The 15,344-nt window shown below is 36.8% G+C and overlaps 2 protein-coding genes across 3 annotated transcripts; one reads left to right on the top strand and one right to left on the bottom strand.

Annotated features, from left to right (window-relative positions):
- Positions 1–2,961: 2,961 nt before the first annotated feature.
- clic3 (chloride intracellular channel 3) lies at positions 2,962–6,647 on the bottom strand. Its single transcript, XM_010752401.3, has 7 exons — positions 6,475–6,647; positions 6,283–6,381; positions 5,316–5,425; positions 4,405–4,530; positions 4,195–4,301; positions 3,933–4,108; positions 2,962–3,831 (listed from the first exon to the last, which is right to left on the bottom strand). Exons 2-7 carry the CDS (start codon positions 6,316–6,318, stop codon positions 3,667–3,669), a joined length of 720 nt encoding a protein of 239 aa, XP_010750703.1. The 5' UTR covers positions 6,319–6,381; positions 6,475–6,647; the 3' UTR covers positions 2,962–3,666.
- A 2,909-nt stretch (positions 6,648–9,556) lies between these two features.
- fut7 (fucosyltransferase 7 (alpha (1,3) fucosyltransferase)) lies at positions 9,557–15,188 on the top strand. Of its 2 annotated transcripts, XM_019272400.2 has the most exons (4): positions 9,557–9,790; positions 10,481–10,482; positions 11,313–11,446; positions 12,439–15,188. In XM_019272400.2, the coding sequence occupies exons 3-4, from the start codon at positions 11,444–11,446 to the stop codon at positions 13,516–13,518; spliced, it is 1,083 nt and encodes a 360-aa protein (XP_019127945.1). In that variant the 5' UTR covers positions 9,557–9,790; positions 10,481–10,482; positions 11,313–11,443; the 3' UTR covers positions 13,519–15,188. The 2 variants fall into 2 exon arrangements, with proteins under 2 accessions (XP_019127945.1, XP_010750702.2); XM_010752400.3 differs by lacking the exon at positions 10,481–10,482.
- The last annotated feature ends 156 nt before the right edge of the window (positions 15,189–15,344 follow it).

Raw genomic sequence — 15,344 nt, forward strand, 5'->3', positions numbered from 1 at the left:
TTTACAGTATGTTATGACTACTTTTATTCAGTTTCTCACCACTAGGCGCAACAACAACAACAACAACAACAACAACTTTTACTCAGCAAAACTTCAGCCTGAAAATTACATTGAAATGACAATGAAGAAAAGTGTGAACAGAACAGCTGTAAAACGGTGTCAGTCAAGTATTTAAACTTGATGTCTGCATTAGAGAACATGGAGTGCAGTGGGGTTGTAAATCTTATCTCTCTTTTTTTTTAGCACATGTCAAATAACGTTACCTATAATAAATTAACCTATAATAAATAACACAAATTGCAAATGGGGAATATGACTTGGCTGCAGTTTGAAAAATTTTCAGTCAAAATATATATATATTTTTTTGCTTTATGAATGTGAATGTGATTGTGATTGGATGAGTCCATACACAATCTGAAATAAATACAGAAATCATTTATACATAGAAAGGTAGGAAAATTTGTCATATTCGTCTGCTGAAGCTGTCAGAATTATAGTTTTGGCGTGGGACGCACAGATGCGCCAGCAACACCCATCCACAGCCTCATACACTGCCATGTTAAAAAGGCATGAAAAGTTTTAGAAGAAAGCAGAGGTACCAGTTTCTTTGATCATTCTAAAAGTCCAACTTCCTCACTTCAGACATATAAAATATATATGTAGACGTTCAGGAAGAGCTCAGGATGCTCATAGTGAAGCAGACAAGATAATAATAAAGAGTCCCTTCAAAATAAGAGCAATGATGACACAGCTTGTTGTATTAATACTGAATTTGCTGAGCAGTGTAAATAATAATGTATGGGGGCAGGCACACTCAAAATTTCTTTCGAATTTTTTCTAGTTAACACACATAACGTGCGGCGAATAAGAGCATTATTATAATGATGCAGTTAAAAAAACATTAAGTGCATTAATTATCTGATCTGTGTTTGTTTGTTTGTTGTGGAGCTGCCAACATATTCACATTTCTCTCTCTGACACACTGCGACACCTGCTGGTCGTATTCTGTAACTCGTCGTGTTTGCTGTGGATTGTGTCACTGCTCCTGATTATTGAGAAAACACTAAATCAATTCAGTTCTATTTTCTGTTGTTTCAAATTCGAGAGGAGAAAACCAACACAGTGGGAGTGAACCCAGGCCGACACAGCGATGCACATGTGTAGTCCTTTACAGCAACATGCCTGGAAATGAACCCTGAGCTTAGAGCTGCCACAGTGTTGAACACTGAGGCCCCTGTGTGGACCTGTAGGACCAGAAGACCTGTGTCATGTCCAGGTTGAACACAGCACAGTCAAATACAAATGTATCTCATAAAAACAAGTTATCTGTTGTAGAATATATGTCTGTTTGTCTCTACTGAACTTATTTCAGTTTTAGATTCATTCACCCAAATCAACTCATCGAGACCAGGCAGGAGGAGTATATCTTACTGCATGTTAGACTTTAGCCTACATGTTTTCACTGTGTTCCATTATTGTCTCCTTTCAAGTCATCTGCTGTGAAAATAAAATATGAATACCCTCCTTTATTGGCACTTTGATGAAGACAGAAAGTCACAGTAGTGTTTTCTGTGTCTTACAGTGGAATGAACGACCCAGTTATTTATTATGCTGTCATTTCTTGCTGTCCATATTGAATTTAATATTGATTTTAATGTTTAAACATATTTTAGTTTCAGTTTAGTTTCTGATTTTTTTTTTTTTTTTTTTTTTTTGCAGCACTACTACAAAACCATTTTTTTAAATCTTATTATATATTTTATTTATTCTTTAAAGTCAGAATAATGTGTTAAAATGTCCATCACAAGTTACCAATCCAAGGACATCATATGTTTGTCGGTTTGAGCGACAGGCAAAACCCAAATATTTCAATTTATGTTAAAAAACCAAAAATCAGGACGTTATTTTCAATACAGATGTTCTTTTATCAGTAGAACTTCAGCCTGACTTACACAGCTACACCTGCTGTACAAATACTGAGAAAAGAAACATTTGAAAACAGAAGAAATATATTTTTTGTTGTTTTTTAATTTTTTTATATTTTTTTTTTAATGAATAATTCAAAGTGGAGAAAACCGAAGCACTCGGAGGAATATATATATATATATATATATATATATATATATATATATATATATACATAGGTATATATATGAATTTCTGATTCTGATAAACTTTTACTATGCATTGTTATACAGTAACAATAACAATATAACATAAAGATAAAGTTAACACTATCTTGACAAGTTACAGCATTTAAGTGCTACTTACATGTCAGCAATAATGATCCCATCCATCCATCCATCCATCCATCCATCCATCCATCCATCCATCCATTATCTGTAACCTGATCATCATCAGGGTGAGTCAGCTGGAGCCTTTCCCAGCAGGGATCACACTGGACAAGTCCCCAGCTCATCACAGGCACATGGAAACAAACAACCATTCACACCTATGAACAATTTAGAGCCACCAATTAACATTTAAGTGCATGTCTTTGGACTATGGGAGGAAGGTGGAGTACCCTCCACACAGAAAGGCCCCAGCCGGGATTCAAACAAAGAAACTTCTTGCTGTGAGGCGACAGTGCTAACCACTGCACCAATAATAATCCCATAAATGTATAAAATAGGTTATATGTAATATTAACACTATTCCCACATAATGAGTACATTTATTACTGTTACTTACTTACTATTATTCTATTCAAATCTAACAATCTAACATTCATGATTTTATATAAATCAGTTCAATATGATCTGGCATGTTGGCAGCATGTCAAGTAGACCTTGAACAGAACTAAACTGCATTTGGTGCTCTGTTCCACTTCTCTGTCTCCTCTGCCATAGTGAAAAATCATCATCAAAAAGAAATCATCATCATTTATGATGAAAACTTTTTGAAAATTATGAACTGCATGGCTGAGAAATAGAAAAAAATACTTCAAGCTCACACTCAACACACATTTTTTCTGTCTTTATTCAGTTAAATTAAATTAATGTCAAATTAAAGTCACTTTTAAGATACATGCAGCAATTTAGAAAAAGAAAAAACAGGTGGACACACTGTGAAATATTCTGTAAAGGGGTGTTAACTAATTTTCATGAAGAGAAAAAAAGTTCCTTGTTAGTTTAAAAACTTAAGTATGCCTTATGTACAGCCAGGATCATTTGCTTTGTATCTACACACTTAATATTTGATCTAAGGTTGCATCTGATTTATGACAAAACTGAGTTAATAATTTGCAATCACAATCAAAGCTTAGAGACAATACATGCGTACACAATGAGACATTACATAAAACTTCTCTGGGATTTATAGTGCTTTTTCTCGCTCTTACGGGGGCTGAATAAGAAATCCACATCAGTACAACCACAGCATGTAATACAGTATATACAGCATATACAAATACAACTTTTAAGCATCTTTGAAGTAGCATTTGGCTATTTAAAAAATATTAGATCCCAATTCACACAAACAATAATTATTTCTATAGAAAGCTTATTATCAATAATGCCTTTGCAAGCTATTTTCTTGATCCAGACTCTTACTATTTTGGCGCAAATAAAGTATAAATCGGACAGTTTTTTCTCTCTGTCATTCTCTGCACTTCTCTTTCTATTCTTCTTTGTTCTCACTCGCGCTGCCTTATCTCTCCCTCCTGATCTACTTGTTCAGGTATTTTGCCACAGAGTGATAGGCAGTGAGGATCTCTGAGTCATTTGGGCAGGTGTAACGAAACTCATCTCGTTTGTAGGCATTGTCCAGGTAACGCGTCAGACCTTTCAGCTCTGCAGGGATGGCAAAGTCACGGTACTCCTTACACACCACCTGAGGGAGGAATGATTTTAAGACTGTGTTATATGTCTGTCTATAAATCTCTGTCCCACTGTTAAAAAGAAAGTATGCACTGAGTACTTCTGAACTTTTACCTTGACAATGTTGAGTTTGGGAAGCAAGTTGCAGTCTGCCAAGGTGAGGTTGTCACCGTCCAGGTAGAGGCGTGAAGACTCGTTGATATTCGGGTTCTGGTCTAGCTCATGAGGGAGAGGCGACTCTAGGTACATGTTCAGCTTCACCAGAGTTGAAAGAAACTTCTTCTCCAGCACTGAAGGACAGAAAACGGGTTCAGTAAATGGCACCATCATGTGGCTATATAAAAAAATAAATATAGAAATCTAACAAATGCCTTACTGTCATTTAATCCAGGATTGGGGTTCTTTATATATCCTGAGAATCTACTGAAGATGTCTTCTCCTGCACCATTGGACTCTTTGTATCGACAGCACAATTTTGGATACCTGCCATTGGTAGAATAAATATATGAGTGTGTTTTAGTGCAATAATGTGCTCTGAGAACTTTAACGATCAGGCAGTGTGTTTAAATGCATGCAGACTACTCACTGTGGAGGGGCTAAGGTCTCCTCTAGGAACTCCTCAATCTTGTTAGTGTCCGTTTTGACCTCGTCATTGTAGAGGAGGAAGGGAGGCTGAGAGCCTGGAGCCAGAGCTTTAAGCACATCAGGTGCCCTGCAACGATTTCATGGTGTTTCATTGCTCTCTCTGACTTCTTTGCACTGGCATAACCACATTCAGAACCTTTCCCCTCTCCTGCAGCTTGCCACCACAGACAAAAAAAACCCACTCCATCCTTTCCACCAACCTCAGTTCAGCTAAAGCCGCTGTTTAAATCATTAATTATCATCTAGGGACACCAGCAGGCCCTGGACAGCTTTGACCTTTATTCCCTAAGATCTGAAATCTTAATTGCCTTACCCACTATTATTCTTACTATGTTTTAAATTCTAATGGCTCTCCTATGATTCCTCATTATTAACATTAAAATGAGGTGATGATGGAGACCAGGTAGGGTTTAATCTTTCTGTGTGGTTTTCAAACTCCTAAGTGTGCGTGGATATTAAACTCTAAATCATCCACGAATATTGTACAAGTGCGTTTGCCTATGTATAAAACATTCCCTTTCCACCCATTATGTGAAGGCAAAGGCTGCAGCACCTTTGAAACCCTTTCTGAACTCTAAAGGATGGATGGATTGGTTGATGTTAAGATTGATCTTTATGCCTTGCATCAATCTTTTCTTTATCAGTCCCCTTGAAACACAGTGGGTGGCAACAATAAGACAAATACTTGTGAAATACAATGCAATAACCATAAATGTAACCCCTGAAATGTTTAGTTTTGTTGCGACAACATCAGGAAGAGAGTACAATATGTCATTATATTGCATGTGTTTATGTGTCACACCCCTATCAGTCTCAAAGACAGGACAAATGTCAATAAAAATGTCTTCTCACCTCTTCATATCCACTGTGGTCAGAGTAAAGTTGGCCCCTTTTAACCAAAGAATCATGAAGAGTCTCTGACAGAAAGGACAGTTCCCCACACTCTCAGCATCAATGCTGGCCTGGCAGACAAACAGACATAACGTTATTTACCTAGACACATTTCCAGCACGGGTTGACCTTAAAACAATATAAGAAGATATGTTCTTTAAATAGCACACCGATAACGTGTGATGTATGTTGTAATGTATCCAACCATCCACCACAGGTATTCTAGTCGAGCCTGCTCTGCTCTGACAGTCTAAACTAACTTCTGAGGAATTTCAGATGAAGGGTTAAGGCTGTTTTGCACCCAGATTACAACAACACAGTATTTAAACAGTGTATGGTGCCTCTGTTGTATCATATATTATCTACTAAAGCCTGACATTATTAAGTTACAGGTATGTGTGGGAGCAAAGGTATTTTTTTTTTTGAAAGGGCAGGACACAGGTTTCCAAACTGGACAGGCCTCTTTTCAGTTTCAGCTGTTCACCAGGTTTCATACTTATACAGTGACTAAATAACAAGAGAAACATGTTTTGAGAAAGTCTTTGACAGGTTTTAGGTACTGACATTTTGTGACATTTTTGACATTTTGACATTTTGTCAAGCTGAAACAGCATGTTTTAAAGTCTCCGACAATATCAGCTAATGAAAGAAATTAATTAATTCACAAACTCAAGCAGACACTCTGACACCTTGAAATTGTCTTTTGTCAACTTTTTGTGAGATTTATTGCTGCTAGAGAAGCTAAAATCAAAAAGGGGAAAATAAATTGATTCACTTATTTAAGTTAATTCTGGGCATGATTATACAAAATAACAAACAGATACTGAATTTATACTGTTCATACATCTGTATTTATACATCTGTAGTGTGCTGTTTAAGCAGAACCTTTTAAAAATATAACTCATGACAATTACTGTATAGGTCTTACCTTAACAAAAAGTTCAATCTTTGGGGGCTCAGCCATCTTTGTTTCTGTCTTGCGGCCTTGTTGTGTCCACTGGACTCACAGAATGGTTTGTTTCTGTCACTGCAAAGACAAATCAGACATTATTCAAAAGTATATAGTATATATAAGTATATATAATTGGTAGTAAGATGTATTTCTAAAGGCTATACTCACACTGGTGGTCACAGCCAACCCCAGATGCAGGAACACCACGTTATCTTGACTCCACTTGTATTTCTTCTTTTCTTTTTTTTTACACAATTCCAGTACTTTACTTCTTCTCTTCTCTTCTCTTCTCTTCTCTTCTCTTCTCTTCTCTTCTCTTCCTTCTCCTCAGTGCGTCTCTCTGCTTTTTGCTTGTCTCTTACCACACCTGTCAGACTCTAAGAGGCAGCCCACACCCCCTCTGGCCTTTCCAGTCAGACCGGCAAATCTGGATCTGTCTTTTTTTTTTTTTTTTTTTTTGCTCCTGTTCGCTCTCTGTCTCTTTCTCTCAATAAGTGAGTTCAGTATACTGCAGGTGGAGTATAAGCATGTGACAGAGGCTGCTGGAGTTTCAAATGCTTGTATTAAGTGTGTATGAAGTGCAGATATAGTGCAGAATAAAGCGAAATAAATAAAGCCAGAGAATATGCAAGGTACAGTTGATTATACCACATGACTGAGTTTCCTAGTTTCCTATATGGCCAAAAGTATGTGGACAGCCAAATATAATTCTCATTGTTATTACAATAAAAGCTTACACTCTTCAGATTTTAAACTTTTCACAAGATCTTTACTACTTAGTACACATTACACATTACACATTTGGAAGTTTGAAAAGAAAAGAGATTTCACTTCATCTTTCTCTCGTCTCTCTCTGAGTTGTGAATAGTGTTTCTGTATTTTGGTATTCCTTGTTCACTGTCTTCCTCTCAGGTGGATGTGTTTGTTTTGGGTTCATCCCGTAGCCTGCTTTCAGTTGTTGATCAGCATTCATGACTGGCAGAATATGCTCTCATGTAGCAGGTATTCACTGAGGTTTCACTGAGGTTTCTGTGATTGGACAGAGGAGGGAGGGAGGAAAAAACCCTGGAGCATGTTGACATAAAGAGAAACATGGTTGCAAGCAGAGAAGAATGAGGCAGAAAGAAACTAATCTGTGGAGATGCAGTGTTGCAGTGTTATTTCATAGGCGAGGAAACATGAGAGAAATTTCACGAGGGTGTGATTGTCATCTGCTGCTTTGGAATCCACAAACTGGCATAATAGATTGTACAGGGTTAATTAAAATAATTTAGTGTTGAGTTCATCTTTTTGTGTTGTACTAATCTCAGTGAAATGTGTTCTCCCTTAAATGAATTCTAACACCCCTTGTAAGGCTGAAGGTTTTTGTTGTTGTTGCTGGTGGTGAGTAAAGCTGACAGATAATCTAATGCGAAAATCTTCCACTCACTGTCCTAAAAAAAAAAAAAAAACTCCAATCAGGTTCTTTACATACATAATGAGCCAAAAAAATATTTGCTGTTTATTTCCTCCTCTAATTATTTTCTTCTTATTTCCTTGTCTGAGTTTTAAAAAATCCAGAAACTGAATGAGTGTAAAATTATGAAGCATGTTTTATTTTGCTGTGCGATGAAAGAAATACGGCTCTTCACTTTCGTTTGAGTGGCTTCAAATGATATCAGATCATTTTATTTTCATTACATGCACACCACAGGATGTACAGTGAAGTGTGAAGCAACATCCATAAAAGACAATGAAAAAAGCACGTGATGCCAACACTTCAACCAAAGTCTCATTTGAACAGGCACCCAGAGGGTTTACTTTCTAATTATATCTTAACCACAGATGTGTTTGTGTGTATGTTTATATGTTTTCTATTTAAATTTCCTGGCTACTAAAATATGTTTCTGTGCTGACAAATGGTCTTAAACAATAAGAAAGGGAGTGAGAATAAATAATATACCAAAAGAACAGAACATATCTAAAGAATCCCTACAGGATCAGAGTTTTTGTGAAGTTATGAAGTGTGTAGAAAAAATAAATGATTGTGCTTTATTCATTGCAAATTAAATTGTTGTGCCCAAGATGCTCAGTATACATAGTAAAGTAAATATGCATTATATTCATACGATATCGAAATAAAAAAACAAATAGTGCAAATGATGGTGCAATACATTAATTAAAGTGCAGATTCGTTTTTACATTAAAGCATCTATATTCAACTATGACCACCCTGCATCAATTATATTGTTTTTATTTCTTTTTCTTTTGTTTCTTTGGTGTAGATTCCTTTATATGCACTTAGTCACATACCAATATATAAACCACACACCTACATGAACAAGGGGCCTTTGGGGGCCTCTGGAAGTCCGGGCTTTGGGGAAGTGCATAACCTTTGTGTGTTTTGTAATCCAGCCTTGCCAACAACATCAGGCTCATTGTGAGGCTTAATCTGTACAACACTCCCCTCTTGTGGACTTGTTATATAATGACATAAATGGAAGGCTTGGCTATAAACTTGAAATAAATTAAAGCTGCAATTTAGAATTTGGATGAGACATTATTTTGATAGGAAATGCAGTATAAGGTTTTACACGGATAGAACTATTTTTGTGCTGCCAAAAAGTGTCTCTGGTTGTCTGTTCAGAAGATATGAAAGGCGGCTGTCAGAAAAGCTGTGAACTAACAAGACAGTACTTCATGTGTCTTAGAATAAAGATATACAGTATATTACAATTCTGAACAGGACCAGTGTTAAAGATCACTTTAAAACATCATAAATACAACTGGTGATTGATGTGTGATGTAAAAAGAAACAAAGGCATTATACGTTTCCTTTGTGGTAACTACAAAGCTGTGTTTTAGTGTATTTAAGTTCAAATCTATAACATTAAAATCATTTGAAAATAGCACAACCAACAACAGAAACTAATTCAGTGAGTTTACACATATGCAACCACACACATTAGTAATAAAAAAAAAAATCCCATTCAGTGTCTTTGCCGCAATTGAATTGTTACTCAACACATTAAGGACAAATAATCAACTAACTCTCCTCCCAAACATTTTAAAAACAATCATACACAGAGTATTGATTTTATTAATACTGAACCAGATTTGTATAGTCAATAAATATGACATCACTATGTTTGGATATTAACTAACATAGCTACAACTTGTGACTCTCTGGATGTACACTTCCTCTTTTAATATCAGTGCGCACACACACACACATTTGCCAGACACCTCTTGATTATGATGAACTCTTCTTGCAGTGTGTTGAGGGAGGGGAAGGAAAGAAGAGAGGGTGGGAGCGTCTAACACGATGCAGAGCTCAAATTATGTGCATAAATCTTTTAGAGAGCACACCTCAGCTTCCTTAAAAGGGCCTGCGCTTTTGGTTTTTAAACGCCTCGAGCTCATCATCAGGTTCCAACCAGCAGCAAACGAAAATGGTATCAGTGGTGACTGAGAACAGAGAACAGAGCACTCATCTTGTGATCAGGTTAGTGGAGAAAGCTTTGTTTCGTGTATCTCTCTGGTCAATGTGGTCTGACTTCTGAAATGTGTCGTTTTCACACTTCTACATCTGCAGAGAAGCACCATCAGCTGGGTGTCTGATAGTTTGTAGTCTGTATTAAATACATTCAAGGTTGAAAGTAAGTTTGTATGACCTTGAATGAATGTGCTATGTAACGGTTAACTGCAAGGCAGTAACACTGTCACCATAAATCTTTCGCCACATCCTGTTTCAACTATAGTCTCAACTATGGATCATTACTTAAACTTAGATGATTCTAATAATATAAGTCATATCTGTAGGTCCTCATGTCTAAAACTTACACCTCCACACAACATGTGACTATTAAATTCTCAGAATGTAACTTACGAAATTGAAGGATGTACAGAAAGGGGAAGGAAATCAGCTAAAACTCAGCAGTTGTGTAAATGTAGAAATCTAGTTTTCTAGTATATCTGTGGTTTGAGCTGCGGCGAACCAGCCAGTTCCTTGTAATTTTAAGCCGCAGGATGCTCTTGTATTCAGATGCTGTGAGGTATGACAGCTGCAGTTTGTATTAACAGCACGAGAGCACACAAATGACCTTTGGTGCAGAAAAAGAAATAGTTGCTTGCAGTCAGTCGGAGGTTTTGTTTTGCTCTGTTAAATAGTGTTGGAGTGCAGTGCAATCTAAAGAAGTGAGCAGAAGCAAGATTGGTGTATGACAACAACATCAGCAACATAATTTATGAGTGAAGGAATTTAAAGGAAAAACCTGAGCTGGTTTCAGACAGAGAAATCAATGTCTACAAACACAGATAACAGTGTTTCCCTATGGTCCTTGAACCAAAAGAAGGTTCTCATTTTGAAATTAATATTTGCAATCATGGACAAAATCTTGTGGGTTTTTTTGTTTGTTTGTTTTTTTATGCATGCATACTTTTTTATTTTATGCAAACAAAAAAAAAGTCTCATATTTTGTTCTTTTGTTATGATATGGCACTATATAAATAAAATTGAATTGACTTGAACTGTAGTAATCTTAACGGCCGTTTGTGTTTGTCACATCCTGTGTCAGTCATTATTAGTTCCTTGTTCGGATACTGTTCAGCAGTAGGTCTTTTTCTTTGTCTTATACAAAGGGAAACTCTATCTGTTTCATAGTCCTGTTGTCACAAGTGTGAAGCATGTGCAGCACATACATCCGTTATGCAAGACAATAATAATCACAATTAAAAAATGTATTTTTTCTGAATGAAAGAATTAAAAAATTCAAATTCATCTTAATCACCAACCAAAATGTTTTTTTTTACATTTTTTTTGTCATCCCACCACGTTCAGCTTGTGAGCAATTGTTTTTTATTCTTTACAGCATGAAATATTTATATAAATGTGGTGACTGAACAGCAACTTATGAACCAATTATGATGGGATGTCAATAAATAGATCTTGATGCTTGTTTTCTAGCTTCAGCTACTGCACTCAGACAGACTTTCTGCTCATGCTTTCTCTCTTTTTGTCCATATAGAAAAAAAAGTCAAACTTACAAGAGGGTTTCTTGAACCGTGGCTGAGCAGCAACATGTCATGGTCTCTGATTTGAGTGGGTGTTGAGGCATCTTCATACTCACAGGAGTCACAGGCTGAGTTGACATGCCTGATGGTGAGTCCTCATTACAATTATTATGGTCTCATATGTAGGAGCAAGAGAAAATAAGATGATGACTGATACAGCAGACTTTTAATCATTTTAGGAAAGTTCTTGAGGGTTTTTTTTGCTTTTGGAAGCAAATTTATATTATCACCTAAATTGCAATAGTTTGTTTAATTTACTTCAAAGTGCTTCTTTCTGTTGTTTCTCTGCTTATTTAGAGCTATTTCGAATTCAAAGTCTGATGTCTATGCAGATAAAAGAGCAAAAACTGCAAATGGGTGTCTGCATTACTGTCTTGGCTGCCACACCCTAGGTATCCCCTTTGAGATAGTGTCTTGTTTTTCCTGTTTACACACACACACACACACACACACACACACACACACACACACACACACATTTTAATGGTATCTGTTAAAGGACCATTCCAAAATAAGCTCTAACTGCACAACTATAAAAACATTTTTAATTAACCATTGGCTTCCTTTAAAGGTCCAGTGTGCAACATTAAGTACAATCTAGTGACAGAAAGAGAATATGAATATGAGAAAAAGTTCTCATATAAGTATCCTTGCAGAGTCTATGCTAACCCCTTTAGCAGCTGCCATTGTTTTTGAACAAACAGTCACTTCTTACCTAGCTCATGCAGTAGTTCCTTATAGGATGCTGATTGGTGAACACAAGCACATAGCTTAAAGCCTGGCTGGATGGGTTCTCCAGGTCTTGCGATTTCAGGATCTTTTGAGTCCAGCTGTCTTGCAAGGTTAGAGTGGTATTCAGTTTTGTTGCAGTCTGCAGCCTCACCACTAGATGCTACTAAATCCTATACACTGGATCATTGGGTCATAAGGCATTTCATGCCTCTGGTTTACAGCAAAGATGACGGAGATGGGAAATGAGGAATGAAATGAGGAATTATCCTCTACAGTATGTCACCAGGGCATCCAGAGATGTTAAAGCATGTGGTCATGACCCAACTTTTTCTTTTCTTTTTGCGGCAGGGTTGTGATAACACTAAAAAGACTGCACTCTGCTTGAAGAAATGCCTCCTCTTTCTCAGTGTTTTATCGACGGTGTCGCTTATATTCAATGGATTACTAAGAGAGCCCAAGGCAATCACAAATCTCTCCACCTTCTCAAACTGGAGAAACAATAGAAATGTCACCATCCTGCTGTGGCATTGGCCTTTTGGTAGGAAACTCAGCCTAGAAGGTGATGTGTGCTGGGACCGCTACCGTATCCCTCACTGTAGACTTGTGGTACAGCGTGCTTTGTTCCCCTCAGCTGATGTGGTGGTGTTCCACAACAAGGAGCTGGCACAAGGCCGCCAAAAGCTGCCCACTGACCTTCCACGACCGCAGGGCCAAAGGTGGGCCTGGATGTCTCTCGAGGCTCCTGCTTCAAATGGAAACTTACACCAGTATGCAAATATCTTCAACATGACTATTACCTATAGGAGGGATGCTGATGTCACTATACCCTACGGCGAGCTAATACCAAAGGAAGATGAAGGACATCTGGTGGATGACATCCCTCTGAATAAGACCTTTCTGGTCTGTTGGGTGGTCAGCAACTACAGGAACGAGCACAAGAGAAGCCAGGTGTTCAAAGAGCTTAATGCCACAGTTTTTGTGAAGGTTTATGGTCGTTGGACAAAGACACGCCTCCACTCTAGAGCCCTCCTACCTACAATCTCTCACTGCTACTTCTATTTGGCTTTTGAGAACATATTTACCAAAGATTACATCACAGAGAAACTCTGGAGGAACGCCTACCAAGGTGGGGCAGTGCCTGTCGTCGTAGGACCACAATTAGGTGATTACAAAGCTGTGGCTCCGGCTAATTCATTCATCCATGTTGATGAGTTTGCATCAGTTAAAGACTTAGGGAAGTACCTACAACAGCTTGCAAAGGACAAGAAACGCTACAGTGAATATTTCACCTGGAAACATCAGTGGAAAGTGAAGCTGTACACAGACTGGAGGGAGAGACTGTGTAAGATCTGCTCACAGTACAACAGTTTACCTCAGCACAAAGTTTACTCAGACCTAGAAGCCTGGGTCAATGCTATTAATACTTGAACTTGTATAGGTGTGGTTAATTTTTCGCTGATTACTTGTAAATTTGACCACATTTCCGTTACATTTAGCAGAAAATCATGACCTCAATTTTTGCATTAGGACTCATCTGCCTTTATTTTGCTTCTGTATGTATATACACAAATGTAAATATTATACATCTAATATGAATAAGAATAATAGTTGGAAAGGTTGGAAGCAAACAGAAACACAGATGAAAGAAATGGGAGAAAATTAGAAGGAAAGAAATTAAAATATTTCCAAAAAATCTGAAGAATGTAGTATTTAAATGTAGGGAACGTTGTTGGAGGAACATGCACTGTATGACCAAGGAATTTAAATCCCTAGCACTTTACACCTGACTACGTTCATGTTGAATCATTGAAGAGTTTTAATTCATCTTTGACAGTTGAGGTTTTAGCACAAAGAACAAAACTAATAAGTAAAAAATAAAAAATATGCATTTGGATGCATTTTAAATGAAAAAGTTGTCCTCGGAAGATTCCAGTAACATGGAAATTTGTTTACCAAAGGAAGAAAGCACAGAAGGTCAAATGAACCAGCTAACTAACATTGTTGTGATTGCATTTCCAGTGCTAAATGTAATGAAGGTTGAAAATTCAGCACATCATAAAGCAAGCATTGATGTATGTATTGTACAATATGTAGTATTGGTGTTGAATGGGTGATATCAAAAAAGTATTTTTAATGCCTTTATAGTTTGGTCTGACAAATTGACTTATGTTCATTTTATGTCAATCTTCCTTTGCAAATAAAAAAACTTTTCACTTAAGTTAACTGTCAGTTTCATTTTAGGGAAGACCTCCAAATAAATCTCTTGTGATACACGAGTAATCAAGTTGTTTGACTTGAGAGCAGGCCTGTTATTAAACTGCACAACAAAAGAGAATTTAGCATCTTCGGGCGGATAAAGGTTTTACTGGAAAAAACAAAAAAAAACAAAAAACATTCAGCAGTTTGCACATGTCTCAACACATCAACATTAAGTCATTTATACTAGATGCAGAGATACATTTAAGGTTCAGGGTGTTTTGATTGAAAACATCGTGGCTAACATTTCAATAAATTATAATTTAATCCATTTACAATCTGTTGAAAAAAATGTTACATTAAAAACTACCGGTTAGAGTCTAATAGTTAGAATTGCACTGGTAAATGTGTCAGTAAAATTCTTCACACTAAGTTAACTCAGGGATAAGGGATTGCTTCAGTGTTTTATACTGACAGCTTTAGTCCTGCAAATAAATTCATGTTCACTTAAGGGACTCCTAAGTCACACTGAGGTGTAGTCAAGATGTGACAATGACATTTAATGTCTCTCCTAAAACTTAAAAATCAGTGAAAACCATTTTTTTCCTCAAAAGACCAGACGAGAGAAGACTCCAGTGAGCACCCAAACTTTTAGTATCGAGCGTTATTCAACATTTCATAGACAAAAAACCCCTTTACAATAAAAACAAAATGAAGTATTGAAATACAATTTGGCTGCTGTAGCCTTAACTTGGTAGCATAATTGATCCAAGTCATGTCAGACTTCATCTCTCTATTCACTTGAGACATTGAGAAAATATTGACAGTGTGCAATTGGCAGAATTAGCAGCTAAGACATTTGTGATTAGTCACTCAATATTAAACACAAAAAGAAAAAAAAAGAAAAAAAAAACACTTGCTTAAGATGTCGATGACAACCATAGGGCGAAAACCTGGGTTTTAATATGTAAACGGGACATTTTTTAAAAAATATAAAAAGATATGTCAACATTACAAAAGCAACTTTGTGCAAATTCATTGGAAACTGCTTGTGGAAT

The sequence above is a fragment of the Larimichthys crocea genome, chromosome IX (genome assembly GCF_000972845.2).
Source record: "Larimichthys crocea isolate SSNF chromosome IX, L_crocea_2.0, whole genome shotgun sequence".
Classification (NCBI taxonomy): Eukaryota; Metazoa; Chordata; class Actinopteri; family Sciaenidae; genus Larimichthys; species Larimichthys crocea.

Coding starts and splice junctions, on each gene's coding strand:
- clic3 (XM_010752401.3), bottom strand. CDS start 6,318: ATGGCTGAGCCCCCAAAGATTGAACTTTTTGTTAAG. Junction 5,426..6,282: donor AGATTGAACTTTTTGTTAAG/GTAAGACCTATA, acceptor TTTGTCTGCCAG/GCCAGCATTGATGCTGAGAG. Junction 4,109..4,194: donor CAATCCTGGATTAAATGACA/GTAAGGCATTTG, acceptor TCTGTCCTTCAG/TGCTGGAGAAGAAGTTTCTT.